The following is a 24,236-nucleotide window of genomic DNA, read 5'->3' on the forward strand; positions in this document are numbered from 1 at the left end:
ATAGTTCTTTCAAGTGGCTGAGTGAAAGCTTAATATTAAACATTTTATATCTCTATTTTTTTCCCAGTAGATAGTTAATTATTTAAACAAATGAATAAAATTGTATCATTTCATTGAAATATAAAAAAAATGTTTTATCTTTAAAGGATAGTTAGCGTACGAATTTCATATTTACGTGTCACATAATTTGTTCTCGGACTCTTTAGTCCTTGCTTTGTAAATCCACCGTTGTGTTGAAGGTAACTTCTAAAGAGTACCGAAACTACAACAACTGGTTCTAAAGTTTACTCTTCCCATCGTTCAATCTATGACGTTGTGACCAGGGTATTCAAGATGGCGCCGCCCATTACACGTGAGTGCCGAGTGCTATCATTGATACCGATACACCGATAAAATAGCAGAATGTCTATTAAAATTAATTCCAAAACTCATCTCTCTTTTACATTAATAAACAAATATGATGTAACCTCTCAGTGTTAAACAAAAGCAGTCAGTAAACATAGTTTGACTTTCAACTTCTAATTTTTTCCATAATTTCATGCACCCCATTCATATGCATATACATATGTGTTATAGCAATGTCACATATAATGAATACACATTAGACGAAAATTTTGTGATATCTCTGTTCTCATGGTTGATTTATTTTATTCATTATATATAGTCAAATTTAATATTTTTATTATAAAATTCATGGTAAACATTTATGAATTACATATATAGGACTCTAAAAGCAAGATGGTCACGCTAAAGTGCGATAGTCTACGCTAAAGTATGATTGGGGAAAGGGGGGGGGGTCTCTGGGTTTGGAATCCCCCTTTTTTTGGGACGATCAATGCATTTGAATTGGGACATATAGTTGGAAACCCCCATTTGTCCTGGGTTGGGACCCCCCCCCCCCCCCCTTTTAAAATGGCTGGATCCGCCCCTGGATGGTGCCTCACGCTAAAGTGCGATGGTTGTATATCATGCTGAAGTGGCCAAAAGGACAGTGACCAAAAGGACAGTGACCAAAAGGATACTGTTAAAGAGATTACCTTTCAAACAGTCTATCACTAATGTTAACACCTCCCCTTAAAGTCGTCATTGTAAATTTCTTATACAAAATTGGTTTATTGTGGTATATTTACCAAAGTGTAACATATATCTGTATATTTAAATGTGAGAGAAAGGCAAAAGTCACTGATTTATTTTCTCTTTTTTCGTTTCTAGTACATTTACAAATACATGTTATATTTTCCTACAATGTACAAACTAATGTTTTAGCCGACAATTTATAATTTACCCTTGAAAAAATGTTCCTTTATTTGACCAAGGTTACTTTTCAATGAAATTGATAATATTTTAGGGACAGCCTTTAGTAAACTGCTATGCAAATAATGAATTTAAAATAAATGTATCTGTTCGCTTCCAATAGAAGCAGCATACAGATTACTTAAGCGTATACTTATTTGTATTTATATATATAGAGTAAAATAATCAAATGCAGGAAACAAGTCCTTCTTCCTGCCTCCTCCCCCCCACCCCTACACACCCCTAAAAAACCAACACATTTGCTTTGAATGTCTGACAATGCACGGTTAGGTTTAAATAAATTCAGTCATGGACATTTGGTTTAGAATCTGTTAATCACATCAAATATTCTTAATTTATCTTTCATCATGAATATTTTTGTTTGGTTAAAACAACTGTTGACGTCATAATCCATCTATGTTTGTTACGTCTATACTTTCGTGCACCATTGCACTTTAGCATAACCATCGTACTTTAGCGTCCCTATGGCACTTTAGAGTCCTACATATATATCTTTGTTTTTATTCCTTATAATAATATTCAGAACTTTTCATGAGGGGGGTAGTTTGCTCCAGTCATGCATCAGTGAATCCCTATATATAATCAACCAAATTTGTTCCTACAAAAAGGGTGGGGGTCCCCCTGTTTCCGCCTAAGTATGTATCCCATTATGCCTCTGGCAGATCTTCTGAATTATTTCTCTTCTCATGATCAAGTTCTGCAAAGTTTAAATTAATCTTTAAAGTAAGATTTGGGGTTGTTAGGTTATTTAGAAGACTAAGTTGTTTTTGTGCAATAACTTTAGAAGCTTTCAAACAACAATTGCCTTTCAAAATTTGATTATGTTTTTGCTGAGGACAAAACAAAAACCAACTTTAATATTGACAATGTTTACTCAGGAAATATGGTCCTTTATTTATTTGTTTCAGTTCGTGGGAGTGATGGTATTTGGATGGTAAATGGACCACCCACTCTTGGATCTCGTCCAGATTTCCCAGGGTAATTGACTATGTATATAATTGCACTGATTTTCTACAGAATTTCAATATTTTGTAATTTAGTTTTTCTTATTAAGATTTTGCAAATATATTACAATACTTTTAAAGAAATTTGCCAAATCTCAACCTACAGCACTTTGCCTAATGCATTTTGTATTACAACTCTTTCAACATGTTCAAAGCAGCAATTACAGTGGTTTCTTCCTTAAAAAAAAATCTGGGTTTTTGTTGAAAATAATATTTTGAACTGGGTGGAGGGAGGGGAAACAAACATATTTTCTTATTTTGGCCTCATATATGTATTTTTTTCTGTTTTTTTGTTGATTTTAAAAGAAGAATTTTTTAAGTAGTTTTATTGTCCAGAGTGTTAAAAAGGAAGATATGAGATGCTCATGAGAATCATGTCAAGGTGAGATGCATGTAAAAAGAATGTTCCTCTCTGTTTTAAATGGTCAATAACGACCAAACATAAAATTTGATGGCATGCTTAAAGTTATCAACTTTTTTTTTCTTTTGCAATGTACCATTCATAAATTGAACATTTAATCTATATTACAAACTAACGAGGTTAAAACAACTGTAAATAATTCAGTTTTAAATTAACTGATTTTTATTTTCTTCTTCAGGGAAACCAGTTCAAAGACTAAAGTGGTAGTATTCAGTTCAGATGGGGCCCTTATAGCATGGTGTAATGGTGAAAGGTAAATTCATTAGTTGTGAATATAGAATAGTAGTCTTTATTTGATGGAAAGTACCAAATATACTAACACATACATGTATATAAATGTATGCCTGGTATGTAATTCCATATGGTTTAAACATAAGCTTGGCCTATAGAAAAAAGTTGTTTATTCAGTGAAACTCAATTTTATGTATGACCAACATCAGCAATAATAATGAATTGAAAATGAAGCCCTATTTGCAGTAATGAATAACACTACATTTGAAATCTGTCTACACCAAATATTTTAATAATTTATATATTGTAAAACTTTTTTTAGTGTCAAAGTTTTGAAGACTTCAGATTACCAGCAGTTATGGGATTTACCTCATGCAAAAGTCCAGTGTATGAAGTTTTCTCCAAAAGGCAGTATTTTGTTACTATGGGAAAATTATTCAGGTAACTTATATAAGTGCATTTTATTACATTTTCATTAAAAGAGGAACCTATTAATTTGTATTTGTCTTTTAAGTTCTGTAAAAAATTTTTATAAGATTCTTAGATAAACAACACAAAAATAAACCTGGAAGTATATATGTATAAAGTGTGAAAAAACATATGTAAATTAGGAATCCATGTGACAATTACCCATGATCATGTAGAGGTAAAAAGAGGGTTTTCAACACATGGAAATTATTTACATCAAAGGAAAAACTCTATCAGCAACTCTATATAAGTTGTGAATAAATTTCACTGAGATTAGTCACTACTATCAGTGACCAAAGATCTGATATTAAAGTCATATGAAACGAGTGAGTGGTGAAAAATAATGTTTATCCAATTCTTGAACCAATGCATGTTTAAATCATAAACTTAGTCCTCCGTGCATAATTTTATCCTTATTTTCACAAATATATCATATAATCGTCAATTTTTTTCTCTCTCTGTTTGTCATGATTTAACAAATATGGCTGCTCATTAAATGCCGTGTTTTGAGGCCGAGTTTTACCGATTGTCACCTTATAGTAAACAAATCACAAAAAGCATTGAGCACGTGTTTAACATGTATAATCAGATATTTGTTTATTTCAATGACAGATTCATGCGTATTGCGACCACCGGATTTTTACGAAGAGGGTTACGCTCAGGTCACTATGCATACGGAAAATATGTCGCCGAATTGCTTCCTGGAAGCAAGCAATTAAAAATAAGTAATCTTCTTCTAAATGTTGACAAATTAAAGAATTTTCCTCAGAAAAAAGTATATGTACATAAGTTGTATAATGAAAACTATCCATTTAGTTATAAAAAAACATATTCATATATTTTTTTAATTTGAGGTTTCTTATGACTTTAACAACAAAATATAACAAGAGACTTCATGGAAAAAGTTTTAAGTTCATTGCCATGAAAATTAAAGTGTTCACTCTAGAAGTGTCTTTAACTTTCCAAGGAAAAGGCATTTACTAGAAATTCACTTTGATATAATTGTTATCTTGCCTGCTACATTAAAAATGATAACATAGGCAGTTATGATAAGTGTTCAAGTTTTTGATTAAGTTACATATGTGATGTTTGAACAGTTAATATGTGATGTTTGAGATGTTTGAACAGTTAATATGTGATAATCTTTTATATATCTGATATTTTTGAAAAAAAATGTAAGTTACAGGATGTTCCAAATTGATTAAAAAAAATCATTTATGTTTCAGTGAATTCAGAAACACAACAGGGAAATGCAAATTTACATATATACAACATGCAATCAGGCAAACTGTTGAAGAATTTGATTCAGAAGAAACAAGCAAATTGGTAAGAAATTTATACAGTAGATTGACCTGATAAAATTGTCAAAATCATGCACAATTTGGTATTTTCAATGTTTCACTGAAAGTAATGTACTAAAAGGATAAATAAATACAATCTTGCAGACAAGAATTTTTTAAAATGAAATATATAGTCTTGATTCAGTGCCTTTCATTATGATGTGTCACAGTGAGTTATATGCCCATATAGTTCAGATGATTTGAATTTATTTAAAAATACGAGTGAAGGGCATTTGGAGATTTTGAGAAAGAAACATAGTGTTCTTAGAATCAGAAATATAATCTAAACTGAATATACCTCCTTCTGAGTAATTTATTGTAATATATACATATAAGTCGCTTCTGAACAGAGAAATCTGGCTTCTGTCGGATATGAATAAGTAACCAGTGCTGGACCACAGATAGATGTATATTCATGGAATCTTCTGTAATAATAAGTTGATCTTGAGATGTTACTGCTATATAAAAGAGTATCTTTACAGGGATCCAGTTTGGACAAACGATGAAGGAATCTGCTGTCGAAATGTTAATAATGAACTTCACTTCTTTGAGAATAATGATTTTGGTAAGTGCCTAAAGATTCATAATGAATTAAAAAAAAAGGCTTTAAATTTTGAACCAATTAACATTGCTTTCTTTAAATGATGTTTGAACTGTTGTTTCAAAATAACAAGATTTTTATTAAAAGACTGTTACTAATTGGTAGTAATTAGATTAGAGAACTGAAAACCAAAAAAGATGAAGAGCAGAGAACCATAGAATCATTGAATAGTATACTAAATTATAGAAAAATGAAACTTGAACTACATATTTGTGAGAATGTCTAAGCTTTGAAATGAGCAATCATAATAATCCAAGTGTGATATATGGGCAGAGGAATTAAGAAAAAGCTACCAAAACTGCAGTTTAAATGAATTGTGTATCTTGACCCAGCTAGCTTATTGAAAATCAACTCAGAAAGTTAATTTAGTAAAAGTTGGTGTACTATATATCTAGCTCTGTCCCTATTAAGTTAAGCATAAAAGGATTAAATATAGTTTAACAAATGAGTATCTTCAGAATTAGTTTGTTGCAACGGTATATGCAAGGTATGGAAATCTTCTTGTATACAAAATTATTTCACCTAATCAGAATTACTTTGATTTGTATAATTGAAATAATTTATGTATATATTTTAACAGATAGTATTAAAACCAAGTTACACATGCAGAAAGTGTCAAGTTTTTCTTTAGCTGTGAGTGGCCCTCCATATTATGTAGCTGGTTACGTACCAGGAAGCAAGGTAAGATTCATGTTTGCAGATTTTATTTTCCTAGATTCTGATTGACAATTTTGCCCTTTAGCAGAATATAATTTTGATTTTTATCTGATATTTTTCTTCAACTATGATAAACTCCTGCATAAGGAAATTGGTCTCAATTAAAAATAAAAACCAATGGGGTGATAAATGTTAATATAATGAATTAAAAAAAAAATGACAGAGAACTACAGCCAATTACAACTACTGAATTACAGCTTCAAAACTTGGGACAGGCACATACAAGGTGTGACAGGGTTAAACAATCTTTATAATTGACTTCTTTACCAGTATAAACATGTTTAAATGATTAAAAACAAATAGATTTATTTTTTCTCAAAATTCCAATAGGAAACCTATTTAGACATGTTAGAAGTAAATAAAATAATGTCTTAAATAATCTTTTTTTTTAACCACAATAATAAAACAATTTAATAGAAATTTAATCTGCAAATTTAACAATGAAAAATAATCTTATCTTCAGGATATATACTTTCATTTAACTTATTCAATAAGTACAAGAATATTATTTGATTATTATGCCAAAGGCTATTTACATTTCTTCCTGGCAAACTACTCATAGAGCAAAACAATTAATCTTCAAAAGTGTCATTTGTATAGATTCCCTGTCTTATTCTATTTTTAACCCTAAATTTATCATTGTTTTTCTTGAAAGTTCACAATACAATGTATGCACAGATATAATTTGTCTGATGTCATGTTAACAATCCTTCATTAAATGTTAAAAACAATTTATAAACAATATTAGTGAACATGGTGAAGTGATGGTGAAAAATTAAGATGCACAATCAAAAGAAAGTTTTGGTTACAATATTTATATATTGCTGTATTGAATATGATCTTGTATTAAATAAAAGGACCACTGGTCAAATAAAAAAAAATCATAATTTATTATTAATGAAATGCACATTTATACCCTTAAGAGTTGAAGGCCTATATAAAGAATACAATACAAATGTATACCAATGCAAAAATTTACATATTAAACATCATATATATAGTGGTAAACGGCCGTGGTAAAACAGTGATATATGCTTCAGACAATTTAAAGTATTCTGGACTTATATTATTTATATCTTTTTCAAGCTGATTATGTAAAGATTTATTAATTTTACATTTTAAGAAAAAGTATGTTTCATCTTCAACCTCATTTATATTACAATGTTTACATATTCTATTTTCTCCTTGAATTCTTTTATATCTACCCCTCTCTTTTTCCAAGAAACGGTCACTTACTTGCATTTTACATAATAATTTTCTATTTTCAAAACTATTTTTAGAAATGTAGTAGTCTATTAAATATTTTGTCTTTATTTTTCTGTACAAGGAACATTTTACTGGTTTCATTACTTAATTTTAATATTTTCAAAGCTATCTTTTAGTTCTTTTTTAATATTTTTTGAGAATGAACTCTTCTCTTGTTTATAGTTTATATCCTGTATTTTATATATGTCTAATTCATTTGTATGGGCTATTATTTTTACATATGAGAACCATGAAGATGTTTGTGCTAATCCATTCAGATTAACAGAAAGCATCATATAATAAAGGGTTATTTTCATCACTGGAAATTCTTGCTAAGTACTTCAATTACTGTACTTTAATAAAGACATCTAAGGGATACTGAGCTAGTTCTGCTCTTGGAGTTATATTAACATATTGTTTACTAAGCCCCAGGATATATTTGCAAAATTTTAAATATATACTGGATCTACGATACTGGTAAAATATGAATAATGTAGTTTTGTTTTATTTAATTCTACTTGTATGTAGGGACAACCTTCATTTATTAGATTATATAAATACCCTAATTTTGGTGGACTAGGAGCTGCCATAGCCAATAGAAGTTTTTATAAAGCTGAGGATGTGAAGATGTTGTGGAACAATGCAGGAACAGCATTATTAGCCTTAACTTCTACAGAATTGTCTGATCAGTCGTACTACGGTGACCAGGGGTTACATTACATGAATATTAATGGTGATGCATGTCTTGTACCTAGATGTAAGTCATATTAGAGAATTAGAAGATGTGATATGATATAATTTGATATATGTTTTTGATAAAAATTAACATTTCTTCAATTCATGTCTCTTCACTGTGTCACTAGGTAAAAGTATTTCAAAACCTGATGTAAATGTTGATAAGCTGGTATAGTCAAAAAGGATAAAAATTTAATTCAAAGTTGAACAAGTAACCCAAGCTATATATGTATGAGTTAGATACATTCAAATACATGCATATACTTAAACCATTGTAATGGTGACTTCACAAGTCTCCAGTTAACATGGTTAACCTGAAGAAAATAACTTATGCCAGATGTTCAATGATTCTGTTTTGTCTCATTTCCCCCTCACAATGAATATTTTAATGGCAAAACAACAACCTTATACCTAATACGATGATTGTCAGATAAAAAGCATCGTACATATTTTTATAAGCATTTTGGAATTTAATGTCGTGACATGATTTTAAATTAACAGAGGTTGGCAACAATAACCCAAGTTTGCTCTTTTGTAACATAGGGATATTTTTTCATTGATATGGTTTTATTCTATTTCAGCAAAGAATGGACCTATTTATAATATCGCTTGGAGTCCAAAGTCTACAGAATTTTGTGTTGTATATGGATGTATCCTTTTCTACTTATAAAATGTAATTTCTTATTGCATCTTTCTTTGACTTGCTATCAGTAGCTCAGAAATATAATTACATTCAGTTTTTCATTGTACCAAGAAAAAAGAGCATGGAAATATAAAGTTCAAGTATATTTGAACCATCAGATATCAAGATTTTTGTCGAGCCTGCAACTTTAGTTGCAGAAAGCTCGACATAGGGATAGTGATCCGGCGGCGGCGGCGTTAGCTCACTTCTTAAAAGCTTTATATTTTAGAAGGTGGAAGACCTGGATGCTTCACACTTTGTATACAGATGCTTCATGTTACGAAGTTTCTGTCAGTCACATGTCCAATGTCCTTGACCTCATTTTCATGGTTCAGTGACCACTTGAAAAAAAAGTTCAATTTTTTTGTAATGTTGAATTCTCTCTTATTATAAGTCATAGGATAACTATATTTGTTATGTGCGTACCCTGCAAGGTCCTCGTGTCTGTCAGACAGTTTTCACTCGACCTCGACCTCATTTCACAGATCAGTGAACAAGGTTAAGTTTTGGTGGTCAAGTCCATATCTCAGATTCTATAAGCAATAGGGCTAGTATATTCGGTGTATGGAAGGACGGTAAGGTGTACATGTCCAACTGGCAGGTGTCATCTGACCTTGACCTCATTTTCATGGTTCAGTGGTTATAGTTAAATTTTTGTGTTTTGGTCTGTTTTTCTCATACTATATGCAATAGGTCTACTATATTTGTTGTATGGAATGATTGTAAGGTGTACGTGTCTAGCAGGCAGATGTCATGTGACTGTGACCTCATTTACATGGTTCTGTGGTCATAGTTAAGTTTTTAAGTTCTGGTCTTTTTATCTAATACTATATACCATAGGTCAACTATATTTGGTGTATGGATTTATTTTATGATCTTTATGTCAGTTGCACAGGTTTTATTTGACCTTGACCTCATTTTCACGGTTCATTGCACAGTGTTAAGTTTTTGTGTTTTGGTCTATTTTTCTTAAACTATAAGTAATGGGTCAACTATATATGTTGTATAGAAGCAATGTTAGCTGTACATGTCTGTCTGGCATGGTTCATCTTACCTTGACCTCATTTTCAAGGTTCATTGGTCTTTGTTTAGTTATCTTGGTTAATGTTACGTTTATGTGACAGTTGTAATAAAGCTTAGCTTTATACTTAGGACTATCAACATAATATCAATGATAAGTATAGAAGGCGAGACATTTCAGCGTGTGCACTCTTGTTATAAGAAATAACAATGTGCTATAAATTCTTTGAATATTTTAGCTTAAGTTGTTCTCAGATTATATTTCTTAACACTAATCAGTTATGCCTGCCAAAGCCACATTGTACAACATGAAGACAGAGCCGATCTTTGATTTTGGAACAGGACCAAGGAATTGCTGTTTCTACAATCCACAAGGGAACAATATCCTTGATTATTTTATGAAGCAAAATACTCAATTATTTGTCTGTAAAATTGTATAAAACAAAATAAGATAACAGGAATTGCCAAAAATATTGAACAGAATACACAAACCAGCAACAACCAACTCCTCTATTGAAAAACAAGAACAAACACCACATTAGACAATCGAATTGGTACTGATACAATATGGTTAGGTTTAACAAGTTTAACTTCCACAAAGCCTGTCTTTTTGGCTACCAGTATATAGAACTCAATCATAGCTGTTAAAATGCACAATAATACAACCTGTGCATTCTATTTTCCAACAAGGAGACCACAAACCTGAACAAGAAAATAAAATACAGCACACAAAAAAAGCTGAAGCAGCATGTCTTCTTTATTTTATTATTATTTATATTTTGGAAATTACAGTATTTTACAATTAAAAATTATTACTTATTCAAATTAGTTTATAGGATCAGTAATTTTTATACAACCGCAAAAATTGAAAATTTTTTGGTCGTTTATTGGTATGACATTGGCGTCGTTACTTAGATTTTTGATTATTGGCCCAGTTTTCAAGTTGGTCCAAATTGTTTGTTTGATTGATTTCAACAAAAAATGAATATATGGGGTTCTTCAATATGCTGAATCTAACCATGTATTTAGATTTTTAATATTTAGGTCCGGTTATCAAATTGGTCCACATTGAGGTCTAAAGGGTCTAAAATTGAACATTATTTGATTTCATCAAAAATTGAATTCTTGGGGTTCTATGATATGCTGAATTTAACCATGTATTTATATTTTGGATATTAAACCATAATAGGTAAATGTCCAATTTAAAAATTTTAAGTTTTTAAGTTTAAGTTCTTAGACCACATTCATTCTGTGTCAGAAACCTATGTTGTGTCAACTATTTAATCACAATCCAAATTCAGAGCTGTATCAAGCTTAAATGTTGTGTCCATACTTGCCCCAATTGTTCAGGGTTCAACCTCTGTGGTCGTATAAAGCTGTGCCCTGTGGAGCATCTGTTTACATTCAGTTAAAATTAAATTCTGTCCAATAGTCTGTTATATTTATGAAAATAAAAGTTTTTCAATGTTTTTTTTAAAGATGTAAGTCTACAGAAATTGGAGAACTATTTACTTTAATCAATTTTAGAAATAAAGGAATGGCTATCATCCTAATTCTTTAGCTTTATTTATATGTTAAATTGTCTCCTTAACTGTGACACTTTTGTGTCTGGCAGGATTTGGTAATTTAAGAGGAAATTTGGAGTTTTGGGATGTCAAACAAAAACGAATGATAACTCAAACACAGTCTCCAGATACTACAAGTTTTGAATGGTGCCCTGATGGGGAACATATACTAACATCAACTTGTTCTCCAAGACTCAGAGTTGCTAATGGGTAAGATATTTGTTATTTCCAATTCGTGGTATATCTTATAAGAATAAAAGGAGAAAAGAGATAAACATCAATGAGACAGCAACCTGTCAACCAAAATAACCAAAGGACATCTAGAGAGTAACTTGCAGTCTTCAAATACATGCAGTATGGGCTTTGTACATTTTTGAAGTCCATACAGTTTCCTAAAGAGAGCTGTGGTGTAGTGGTTAGGGCATCAGACTACTAACACAAAGGTTCCTGGGTCGATTCCTGTTTCGGGATGAAAATTTCAGGAACTGAATTTTTGGCTCTCCCTTGACACCATTTGAAATATGGTCTTGAGGAAACGATGATAGTGCATCGGAAGGGGATGATAAATGGCTGACCCGTGTTGAGAGAGAGCCATATCTTTTGCACGTTAAAGACAACCTTGTAGATTTCGAAAAAGAGCAGGCTAATGCAGCTACAAGGCGGCACTCGCACCTGCAAAGTGGAAAGGGATTTATATAAGTTGCAAAACTTGTTTCCCAATCCACTATAAATAAATATGTTTAAACTAAACTAAAGTCTGAAACATCCTGTCATATGGTATCTGGTCAATATATGTCTGACGATCAAACAACATCTTCATATTTTATGTTTAGCAATAAACGTGTCTTTACAAAATGTCAAGCTGTAAATCATTTTGAGTCTTTAAAAGTTTGTTAGTCTGGGATCCTTGTGTACAAACTACTAAAATTTAGTTAAGAAGTAGGGTAAGTGCAACAGCTTTGTATTTATTATTGCTCTAAAGACATTGATATTTTATCCTTACAGCTACAGAGTTTGGCATTATACAGGTACCTTGCTGCAGCAAGTTTTGTTAGAGCAAAACCATGAATTGTGGGAAACTGCATGGCAGCCAGCACCTAAAGGAGCTTACCCAGAGAGACCTATCAGATATGGTGTAGTACAAGCTCCAGTTGATGTACCTCAACCAGATGGTAAAAAGCTATAGAACACCATAGTCAAATCCCAAACCCCAACCATAAAGAACTATAAACTTAGTAGTATAAACATAAGAAATTAAAAATTTTGTCACAATATTTAGGTTATTTTGTGGGGTCAAAACAAGTAATTACAGTTTTCACATTTAACAATGTGAACTAAATGCCATTTCAGACCTGTTTTTGTAATGAAACAAAATTAAGTTGAAGAAAGATTTAATGTATGGAACAGTTTAAAATTGAAATGATTTAAATGACTGAAACAGGATATCTTCTATGACATTGTGTCCAATTTAACTTCTTGTTATTTTCCGGCTAAAATCTTGATCTTTGGGTTTGTTAGGTGTCATCTTTTCTTGTCATTTCATTCTAACTGATTATTATTGACATATACAGTTATCTTTTGTTTAAATATCAAAAAACAATCTGAACGTATGCAAGTACTTGTGCCTTTTATTCATGCAACTAAATATTATAAACTTGTTGACAAAAGTGACCCTGTGTGCCATTTTGAAATTTTTGACCTGATATTTTTTTTTATCAAGTGTAATACATATAATTTCAGTCAAACAAAAAGCATACCGTCCACCTCAAGCAAGAGGAACAGAGGCATCAGTCAAACTACATGAATATGAAGCTGCATCAGATCCAACCAAGAAACTAAATCCTGGTCATACTGGGGGTAAGTTCATATTTTTTAGTGCCAAAAAAAATCAGAGGCAAAAAATGACATATGCATATTTTAATTTTTGTCGAGCCTGCAACTTTTGTTGCAGAAAGCTCGACATAGGGATAGTGTTCCGGCGGCGGCGGCGTTAGCTCACTTCTTAAAAGCTTTATATTTTAGAAGGTGGAAGACCTGGATGCTTCATACTTTGTATATAGATGCTTCATGTTACGAAGTTTCTGTCAGTCACATGTCCAATGTCCTTGACCTCATTTTCATGGTTCAGTGACCACTTGAAAAAAAAGTTCAAATTTTTTGTAATGTTTAATTCTCTGTTATTATAAGTAATAGGATAACTATATTTGATATGTGCGTACCTTGCAAGGTCCTCATGTCTGTCAGACAGTTTTCACTTGACCTCGACCTCATTTCATGGATCAGTGAACAAGGTTAAGTTTTGGTGGTCAAGTCCATATCTCAGATACTATAAGCGATAGGGCTAGTATATTCGGTGTATGGAAGGACTGTAAGGTGTACATGTCCAGCTGGCAGGTGTCATCTGACCTTGACCTCATTTTCATGGTTCAGTGGTTATAGTTAAATTTTAGTGTTTTGGTCTGTTTTTCTCATACTATATGCAATAGGTCTACTATATTTGTTGTATGGAATGATTGTAAGGTATACATGTCTAGCGGGCAGATGTCGTGACTGTGACCTCATTTTCATGGTTCAGTGGTCAAAGTTAAGTTTTTGAGTTTTGGTCTTTTTATCTTATACTATATGCCATAGGTCAACTATATTTGGTGTATGGAAAAATTTTATGATCTTTTTGTCAGTCGCGCAGGTTTTATTTGACCGTGACCTCATTTTCACGGTTCATTGCACAGTGTTAAGTTTTTGTGTTTTTTTCTTAAACTATAAGTAATGGGTCAACTATATATGTTGTATAGAAGCATTGTTAGCTGTACATGTCTGCCAGGCATGGTTCATCTGACCTTGACCTCATTTTCATGGTTCATTGGTCTTTGTTTAGTTATCTTGGTTAATGTTAAGTTTATGTGACAGTTGTAATAAAGCTTTAAGCTTTATACTTAGGACTATCAACATAATATCAATGATTAGTATAGAAGGCGAGACATTTCAGCGTGTGCACTCTTGTTCTTTAATATTATGTTAACCAAATCAAAATAAACATTACCTGCTTTCAGATGTGAAGATAACCTTTTCCATTACAATATATAAGAATGTTGATTATAACATCAACAAAAACTGAAAATTTAAACCAATCAAGTCAATTGGTTGCAGGAACAAATTTGAAGCAAAAATGATGATCACAAAAATATGAATGAACTAAATATCAACATTTTGAAAATCATCAGATATTCGTTACTGGCCTGGAGGTTGACTTTGTGACTTAACATTCACAACTACTTATTGTGTGTTTAATGACCTTTACTGCATATATCCATGAAGGTTTTGCACAGTCAGTTATGGCATAACAAATACTCTTGACTTTTACAGAAGAATCTAAGGCAGCAATTAAAAACAGGAAGAAGAGGGAAGCAAGGAAAGCTAAGTCAGCACAGGAAGATGGTGTAAGTTATATTGGTTTACTAGGAATTCATTTATTCTTGTGGATACTTATTGTTTTGCCAAATATGCAAGGAAAGTATTTTGCATATTGTTTTATTTAAACATATATGGTACTTTTTGTAATAAAAAAAATATTGTTTGTTGAAAGGTTAACATGGTTGATTTTAGTATCAATACCATGTATCTTTTGACAAAATTGTGTAAAATTTAGTATTCAAACTTTTATTGAAATACAATTATACTTTGAAGTTGTTTAATTTTGAAACCTACAAAACATGTTTGAAATAAATTTAGTCAATGATTTAAAATAATAAAACGGACTAAATTCAGCTTGGAAAGCTTAAAGTATGGTAGGTTGGTTATAACATGTACAAAATGATTTATAATGATTATTATATGTATCAATTTTAATAAACATTTAAAATTAATATCATCATGTGGAATAACAGTCATACTCTGAGTTATGAATTGACATATAACATGTTACCATTGTTGCAGTAAGATTGATCACCATGAGAAAATACTTCTGTGTTGATACTTTCACTTATTAAAGTTTCAAATCTGTTTCACATGTATAACTATTGATCTGGATTGATGACTGATTTCAGCTGGCAAATACACACTTGTTTTACCAAAAACAATTCTACTTCAGTGAACAATTACTGACAACATTCAAATATATTTAAACTTTTTTTATTTGATAGCAAGCTGAAACAGAAGCTACAGCCAGTGTTCCAGGAGGACCATCTCTATCTGACTTAGGACGGCCACAATTAACTGGGAATCCAGAGGTGGACAAGAAAATTAAAAATTTAAACAAAGTAGGTTCTTTAGAATATGTGTACATTTTGTAGCATATCAAAGGGTAACAAAGTCAGAATTTCTGATGCTGCTCAAAACAGCTTGGAAGTGTAAGATTTATTTTGAGAGCTAGCATCAAAATTTGCCTTTATACTGTTTATTTTTAACAAAGACTTCTAACAGATAATACAGATTTGGAGTCTAAGGCATTGGATGAATAGACGGTTCTGTTCTATCTATATGCAAATGAGATAGCAACCAAGCAAACACAAACAAGCCTACAACGACATATAGAGGTGATATGTTTGGTTGGAATCTTAGGTTAACATACCTCCCTTCCAAAAAAAAACCCCAAAAAACCCAAGAAACAAGTTTTGTTAAGGGCTATGTTATTGTTTTAATATGACAAAATAATTGATTCATCTTTCTTTTTCCTTAGATGAACATTCTGAGAAAAATATTTAAAAATTTAAAAAGTACAGATACTAACCTTGCAATAGAAAGTTCATGTGTTGTTATTAAGTACAATGGGGTAGAATATTTTAAAGAAAATATAATAACAATTACTCTTTATTCATTAGTGTTGATGTTTTTTTTTTTTTAAAGAAATTATCTGCAATACAAAAACTCAAGGAACAACAACAGGCAGGAAAACCACTGGAAAAAAATCAGGTAAATATAATAAAAACAAGATAGTGTCCTTGACCTTTGCAGGAAGTTGTAGATATATTGTAGCTGTGCATTTGCTATTATGAAATAATTTGAGAAATATTTATCATTTTTCCAGACATCTTCAGTTTCCATTGGACCTTTTTTGCCCTAGCTGTAGTAGAGGGGGCACAAAGTTTTCCCTTGTCGGTCTGTACTTAAATATGTTTGTCCTGTACGTCCCAAAATTGGTTTTCATTCTCTTTTAGTTTGCCTCAAATAAATGTAAGTTTGATTTTGATGGCGTCACTTTTACCGTTCAAGAGTTATGCCCTTTACAAATTTTCCGTTCTCTTACTTTAGTTTGCCTCAACCAAAAGTTATGAAACTTATACACAATACTTACTACCACAAAACACAATTCCAGTTTGTATTTTGGTAGCGTCACTTTTACTGTTCAAGAGTTATGTCCCTTTACAAATGGAAAAATTGCAGAATTTTTCATTTCTTTTCTTTAACTTTACCAAATGTTTTGAAACTTATACACAATACGTATTACCACAAAAGTCAGATCAAGTACAAATTTGGATAGCGTCACTTTTATTGTTCTTCAGTTATGTCCCTTTATATCTTTATATGATATGCAAGCAGGGACATCATTGGTGTCCCATGTTCACAGTCCCCATTTATTTCTATATATTTGAATCATTTTTTCCAAAAGTAGTATGTCCCATGTCCCACATTAAAAGTATTATTGAGAAAACGCAGGGGCAATTTTTTTTAATTTGCATTTATTGTCTTTTAAGAAATGCACTACCTCAGGCATTCTTCTGGAACAGAGTAATGGTCCATTATTTTAATTGTAGCCAGATGCTCCGTAGGGTGCAGCTTTATACGACCGCAGAGGTCACAGAATGAATGTGGTCTAATGAACTTAAAATTTTTTTTTTGCTCTTTGAGCAATTCACTATGCTGTTGAATATTAATCCTTTCCAAAAAAAAAAGTTTGAAGAAATATTCTTTTTATTTCTGAAGCCTGAAATGAGAAAAATTGACCCCCCCTCCAATTTTTTTTCACCTCCCCCTTTCCCTTATTCCAAAAATGATCTCAATTCAAATTTCTAATGGAGTTTGCAACAATAACTACTCATTTAAATACATCATAAAATATTAAAATATAAAATGTCATACAGTCATGATTAAAATTAATATTAATTAATAGTAACTTCTAAAAAAATAAATAGGGAATGTGTCCAAAGGGACACAGATGATGTCCCCGCTAGCATAAAACATTATAAAGGGACATAACTCAAGAACTGTAAAAGTGATGCTGCCAAAAATTGAACTTGAGCTGAGTTTAGAGGTAATAAGCATTATATACACATTTCATTAATTTAGTTGACACAAACTTAAGTTAAGAGAACAGAAACGAAAAAATTCTTCTATTTTTCCACTTGTAAAGGGGCATAACCCTAGAATGGTAATCACAGTGCTTGTAATCACTGAATAGTAAAGGTTGTTTTTATTTATCAGTTGGTAGTAAAAGTGAATATTGCATTGTATATTGTATATAGCATTGATTTAAGTTGATTCAACTAATATTCTGGACAAAGAAAGATAACTCTAATTTTCAAAGAATATTTCATAAAGCATTAGTTTTAGGTGATTCAACAACCATTCTGGACAAAGAAAGATAACTCCAATTTATTGTTTTGAAACTACAAAAATGCTTGTTTTTGGCCCTTTATTCCTAGACTGTTTGCCCTATAACCCTTAAAATGTATCCCAACCTTCTACTTATGGTACTAAACATTGTGGTACAATTTCAGAATAATTGAAATACTTATACACAACTTATTGTCCTGACACTAGATAAATGCTTGTTTTGGGCCCTTTGGAACCCTAATTCTTAAACTTTAGGGACCATAACCCCCAAAATCAATCCCAAGCTTCCTTTTGTGGTTATAAACATTGTGTTAAACTTTTATTGATTTCTATTTTAGTATAAGTAAATAGTAATCAATAAAGTTATTATCCGGAAACCATCTATCTTTGGACGACTCTGACGACAATGATGCCGACGTGATACCAATATACAACCGCAAAATTCGCAAAATTTTTGCGGTCATATAAAAATGACTCTCATATGTTGCAATATGCAATAATTTATAAAACCTTCAATCAAATGCATATCCCATTTTAATATGTTACCAATGAAAAAAAAAAAATAGGTAAATTTTGATATTGATGATTTCACCATTGCCATTCAAGAGTTTTTGATTGGAAATGTTTTTTTCTGTGCAATAACTTACTTTAAAACTGTTCAACCAATGCTTTTCACTATGGCTTTCTCAAATATTTTGTTTGGGAAACCCTGATAGACTGATAGTGATATTTCTACTGATCCTGCTGTAGTCATATCATGCTGCATTAAATCTCAGTCCCTCATTTATTAAAATATTCTTTTGTTTTCTTTACAGTTGGATAAATTAAAGACAGAAGAATCTCTGCTAAAGGAACTCAAAGACTTAAAAATAACTTAAATAGTTCTCTGCACATTTTCAATGAATTGTTTTACTGTACAGCGTATATCAGATTTAATATTCTGTTGCATGTAATTTACCTTGTTTAAAACTGAATAGATACATGTTCAGGTTTGTGAGTTGTTTTAATAAGAAAGACAGTCTTTAATTTAATATTTTCATTGAATAACTTGTCTACTGCATTTCAAGGTGCATTTTTTTTAATTTCAAAATGCCAAATAGTTAATTGATTATGCATTTCTTATTGAAATTGTTATGTTCAGGAAGATTATTATTATGATCAGAATATTTAGTTAAATGAGTATTTTTTGTGATTTTACTTTATTTGCTCAAGTAACTAATGTTTCAAAAACATACAATGTATGGCATGTTAGATTTTTAATTTCAATACAGGAGAAATTCCCTGCTAACTTAATTGCTATCATGGTTGAAGGTATGTTAAAGTTGTACTGTTGTAAGAATTACATATGTTTCTCTAAAATAAAGAATTCAATGGAATGGTAATGTTTGGTGTGACACCATCCAAATTTTAATAAATCTTACAAAATTTAAATTTCTACAGTAGTCAAAAAGGATGATTCATGACATGAATTTCATCTTCTGATCATTAATATATAATAAGTTTTTTTCCAACATCAATTTAGAAATCTCAATAATTTGCCACCATTATACATTTATACACTTTTAAAAATCTCCAAAGCTTTCTGTTTATCTACTAACTTACTAAAAGCTGTGATATATAAAATAAGTGTATAAATTATTGCTTTGTTATTGAAAGAAAAAAGATTTTTTCAAACAGTTTGTTTTGTTTGTCTATTCATATTTGTGAAAAATACAAATGCAACAATTTGCCATTGCCTTCATTTAAAGCTATAGAAATACTTGATAAACACACACATTATGCATGCAACATCATGGCCACAAGTCCACTCTCTACCAAACATTTCTAAGAAAACTAAAGATTGAGCAACACATGAGTAAGTTGTTCCTGCTCCACCAGTGATATTTCTCATGTCAAGTAAAAACATGGTGACACATCAAATTACAGACAGGAGGATTGTGGCTATGACAAGAGGAAAATATCTGTAGTCATTCAAACCTTTATAGTGTCTGTAGATTGTTAGGAAAGATGACAACTTTACCATTGGTTCAATAGCTTGCATTATAGCAGCAACCCCGTATCTTGGAAATTATAAAGGGAAAGAAAAGCCTTGAAATATCGTTTCAACTAGGAACCAGGTGCTCCGCAGGGCGCAGCTTTATACGACCGCAGAGGTCGAACCCTGAACAGTTGGGGCAAGTATGGACAAAACATTCAAGCGTGATACAGCTCTGAATTTGGATTGTGATCAAATTTTTGACATTACATGGTTTTTTTTTACACAAAACAAATGTCAAGATTTTACAAATCAATTAAAGATTTCTTCTTCAAACTTTTTAAATCTAAAATTAAATAGTTGACACAGCATAGGTTTCTGACACAGAATGAATGTGGTCTAATGAACTTAAAAGTTTTTTTTTGCCTTTGAGCAATTCACTATGCTGTTGAATATTAATCCTCTCAAAAAAATGTTTGAAGAAATTTTCTTTTTATTTATGAAATCTGAAATGAGAAAAATTTAAACCCCCCCTTTTTTTCACATCCCTGTTTCCCTTTTTCCAAAACTGATATCAATTCAAATTTCTAATGGAGTTTGCAAAAATAACTACTCTTTTAGTCAGGAATATGACAGTTGTTATCCATTCGTTTGATGTGCTTGGACTTTTGATTTTGCCTTTTGATTTTTGATTTTCCTTTTTGAATTTTCCTCGGAGTTCAGTATTTTTGTGTTTTTACTTTTTAAATACATCATAAAATATTAAAATGTAAAATAAAGTGCTTGTTATCACTGAATGGTAAAGATTAGTTGGTAGTAAAAGTGAATATACATTGTTTATTGTATAAAACAATAAAAAAAAACTTCATCAGCAACATTTTATACTGGCAAATTTCCAATGAAGTTATTTACATAAAGTTATTGGCAAATAAAAATAGAAAATGACATCATAGTCATGTCTGGCAAATTTCCAACATATATTATCAACTACTATTCTATACAAAGAAAGATAACTCCAATTGAAAATTAATTAGATATTTCTTACTATTGTGCAATACTGTGCAATTGAAAATTTCTTGCTATTGCACAATACTTGATATGGAATCCTGATTTGGATCAACTTGAAAACTGGGCCCATAATCAAAAATCAAAGTACATATTTAGATAAAGCATATCAAATAAGCCCAAGAATTTAATTTTTGTTAAAATCAAACTTAGTTTAATTTTGGACCCTTTGGACCTTAATGTAGACCAATTTGAAAACTGGACCATAAATTAAGAATCTACATACACAGTTAGATTTGGAATATCAAAGAACCCATTTATTCAATTTTTGATGAAATCAAACAAAGTTTAATTTTGGACCCCCATTTGGACCAACTTGAAAACTAGGCCAATAATTAAAAATCTAAGTACATTTTTAAATTCAGCATATCAAAGAACCCCAAGGATTCAATTTTTGTTAAAATCAAACTAAGTTTAATTTTGGACCCTTTGGACCTTAATGTAGACCAATTTGAAAACGGGACCAAAAATTAAGAATCTACATACATAGTTAGATTCGGCATATCAAAGAACCCCAATAATTTAATTTTTGATGAAATCACACAAAGTTCAATTTTGGACCCTTTGGGCCCCTTATTCCTAAACTGTTAGGACCAAAACTCCCAAAATCAAACCCAACCTTGCTTTTGTGGTCATAAACCTTGTGTTAAAATTTCATTGATTTCTATTCACTTATACTAAAGTTATTGTGCGAAAACCAAAAATAATGCTTATTTGGGCCACTTTTTGGCCCCTAATTCATAAACTATTGTGACCTCAACTCCAAAAATCAATCCCAACCTTCCTTTTGTGGTCATAAACCTTGTGTTAAAATTTCATTGATTTCTATTTACTTGTACTAAAGTTATTGTGCGAAAACCAAGAATAATGCTTATTTGGGCCCTTTTTTGGCCCTTAATTCCTAAACTGTTGGAACCAAAACTCCCAAAATCAATCCCAACCTTTCTTTTGTGGTCATAAACCTTGTGTCAAAATTTCATAGATTTCTATATACTTAAACTTAAGTTATAGTGCGAAAACCAAGAAAATGCTTATTTGGGCCCTTTTTGGCCCCTAATTCCTAAACTGTTGGGACCAAAACTCCCAAAATCAATCCCAACCTTGCTTTTGTGGTCATAAACCTTATGTTAAAATTTCATAGATTTCTATTCACTTTTACTAAAGTTAGAGTGCGAAAACTAAAAGTATTCGGACGACGACGACGACGCCGACGCCAACGTGATAGCAATATACGACGAAAAATTTTTCAAATTTTGCGGTCGTATAAAAACTATCACTGTCAATGTCAAGATATGAATTATATGTTCCTATATTTTCCCCCTCAATATTTCAGAATAGATGTGCAATCAACAGTCGGGTGAAGTTGAAATCATCCCTTCATTAATTTTACAGACGCCATCACGAGTTGGTTTACTGACCGCTCAGTTTTTTAAAACTATTCTTCTTTAAATTTTTGGAATAAAAAGTTATTTTTTGGAGGATTTTTTAACTCCATGGAAATGAGATATTCCAATGCTTAAACAACTGTATGCCAAATATCTTTGACCTACCACTAGTGGTTCCCCATAAACTGATCTAATCACAAACTAATACATGTTAACTAAGAAAAAGTTTCAAAGTCAATAGACCATGACTGAGGGGGCAGGGTCAAATAATCTTCATGGAAATGAGATGTGCCCATGTTTATGTAACTGCATACAAAATATCATTAACCTACCAAATGTGGTTCACTATAAACTAGACCTCATCACAAACTAATACATTGTTGACGCTGCCACCAAAGGAAACCCCATTCTTTGTCTTGCTTTTAGACTGTCAAGTTGAGACAAAAAATACTTGAAAAAGGCTGAACTCATCAAATGGATACAAATAGAAAACATAACAAAAACATATAGTGGATGAGGAAGGGTATTTGTACATCCCCATAAGTTCTTTACATTGGGTTGAAAATATCTAAATATATTACCAGGTATAGTTGTTGGAAAATATCAAAACATATTACCCAGTAAAGTTGTCGGAAAATATCAAAACATATTACCTGGTATAGTTGTCGGAAAATATCAAAACATATTACCAGGTATAGTTGTCGAAAATATCAAAACATATTACCAGGTATAGTTGTCAGAAAATATCAAAACATATTACCAGGTATAGTTGTTGGAAAATATCAAAACATATTACCAGGTATAGTTGTCAGAAAATATCAAAACATATTACCTGGTATAGTTGTCGGAAAATATCAAAACATATTACCAGGTATAGCTGTTGGAAAATATCAAAACATATTACCAGGAATAGTTGTCAGAAAATATCAAAACATATTACCCTGTATAGTTGTCAGAAAATATCAAAACATATTGCCCAGTATAATTGTCGGAAAATATAAACATATTACCAGGTATAGTTGTCGGAAAATATCAAAACAAGACTTCCTGGTATAGTAATAAAAAATTTCCCAAAAAGACCATGAACACAAACAAGAAATAAAATGGATGGGGAACGTGTCATTTTTTTTTTTTTTTAAGGGAGCATAACTCTAGAACTAAAAAAGTTGCCATCAAGTTATGAACTTGATCTTTGCATTGTGTACAAGTTTCATAAAATTTGGTTGAGGCAAATTAAAGTAAGAGAATGGAAACCAATTTTCGGACAGACAGACGAGGGTAATATTAGTTATCTTGGTGTAATCAGGGGTGTACAGAATTTTACACCGTTGTTGAAAATTCATACACCCTGAGGCGCAGCCGAATGGGTGTATGAATTTTCAACAACGGTGTAAAATTCCTTACACCCCTGATTACACCAAGATAACGAATTTATTTCTTATGAACAATTTCTGTTCTCATCTTGAAACCAGGATGTTAAATTAAAAAATGGTAATGAAAAATTTACAGCGTAATATTTTTTCAATATCAATGTTGCTGCGCGTTGTGAAATATTTTTTACATATTTTTTGGGAAATTCAGAAAGTTTTTGTGTTCTTGGAGTTTTCCGGAAAAAAAAAATTTCAATATTTTTTTTTATTTTTTTTAATTTTTGTTTTTTTTTAATTTTTCTTTTATTCTATTTTAATTTTTTTTTTTTTTTTTTTTTCCCCCTTGGCAAAAAAAATTTCTGAAATTTTTGGCAAACTTTTATTTATCCCGGGGTGAACCAGGGTGGGGTGTTATTTACACCGGGTTAATTAACCAATCAGATTGCAGTATTTTTGCTGCATAAGAAATAAAACATATTGCCCCTTACAAATGGCATAAAAATATATCAAAATATTGTAGCCTGTTGACTGAGAAATTTATACACCATG

General features: G+C 31.2%; 1 protein-coding gene across 1 annotated transcript; it reads left to right on the forward strand.

Annotated features, from left to right (window-relative positions):
- The first annotated feature begins 207 nt into the window (after positions 1 to 207).
- LOC143069358 (eukaryotic translation initiation factor 2A-like) lies at positions 208 to 19,569 on the forward strand. The gene is made up of 17 exons (XM_076243948.1): positions 208 to 352; positions 2,223 to 2,292; positions 2,918 to 2,992; positions 3,293 to 3,411; positions 4,665 to 4,764; positions 5,261 to 5,343; positions 5,960 to 6,060; positions 7,870 to 8,098; positions 8,658 to 8,726; positions 10,058 to 10,159; positions 11,379 to 11,553; positions 12,349 to 12,515; positions 13,084 to 13,200; positions 14,707 to 14,780; positions 15,483 to 15,599; positions 16,186 to 16,251; positions 18,708 to 19,569. Exons 1-17 carry the CDS (start codon positions 334 to 336, stop codon positions 18,768 to 18,770), a joined length of 1,746 nt encoding a protein of 581 aa, XP_076100063.1. The 5' UTR covers positions 208 to 333; the 3' UTR covers positions 18,771 to 19,569.
- The last annotated feature ends 4,667 nt before the right edge of the window (positions 19,570 to 24,236 follow it).

The sequence above is a fragment of the Mytilus galloprovincialis genome, chromosome 3, assembly GCF_965363235.1.
Source record: "Mytilus galloprovincialis chromosome 3, xbMytGall1.hap1.1, whole genome shotgun sequence".
Classification (NCBI taxonomy): domain Eukaryota; kingdom Metazoa; phylum Mollusca; class Bivalvia; order Mytilida; family Mytilidae; genus Mytilus; species Mytilus galloprovincialis.

Coding starts and splice junctions, on each gene's coding strand:
- LOC143069358 (XM_076243948.1), top strand. Junction 2,293..2,917: donor TCTCGTCCAGATTTCCCAGG/GTAATTGACTAT, acceptor TTTCTTCTTCAG/GGAAACCAGTTCAAAGACTA. Junction 8,099..8,657: donor TGCATGTCTTGTACCTAGAT/GTAAGTCATATT, acceptor ATTCTATTTCAG/CAAAGAATGGACCTATTTAT.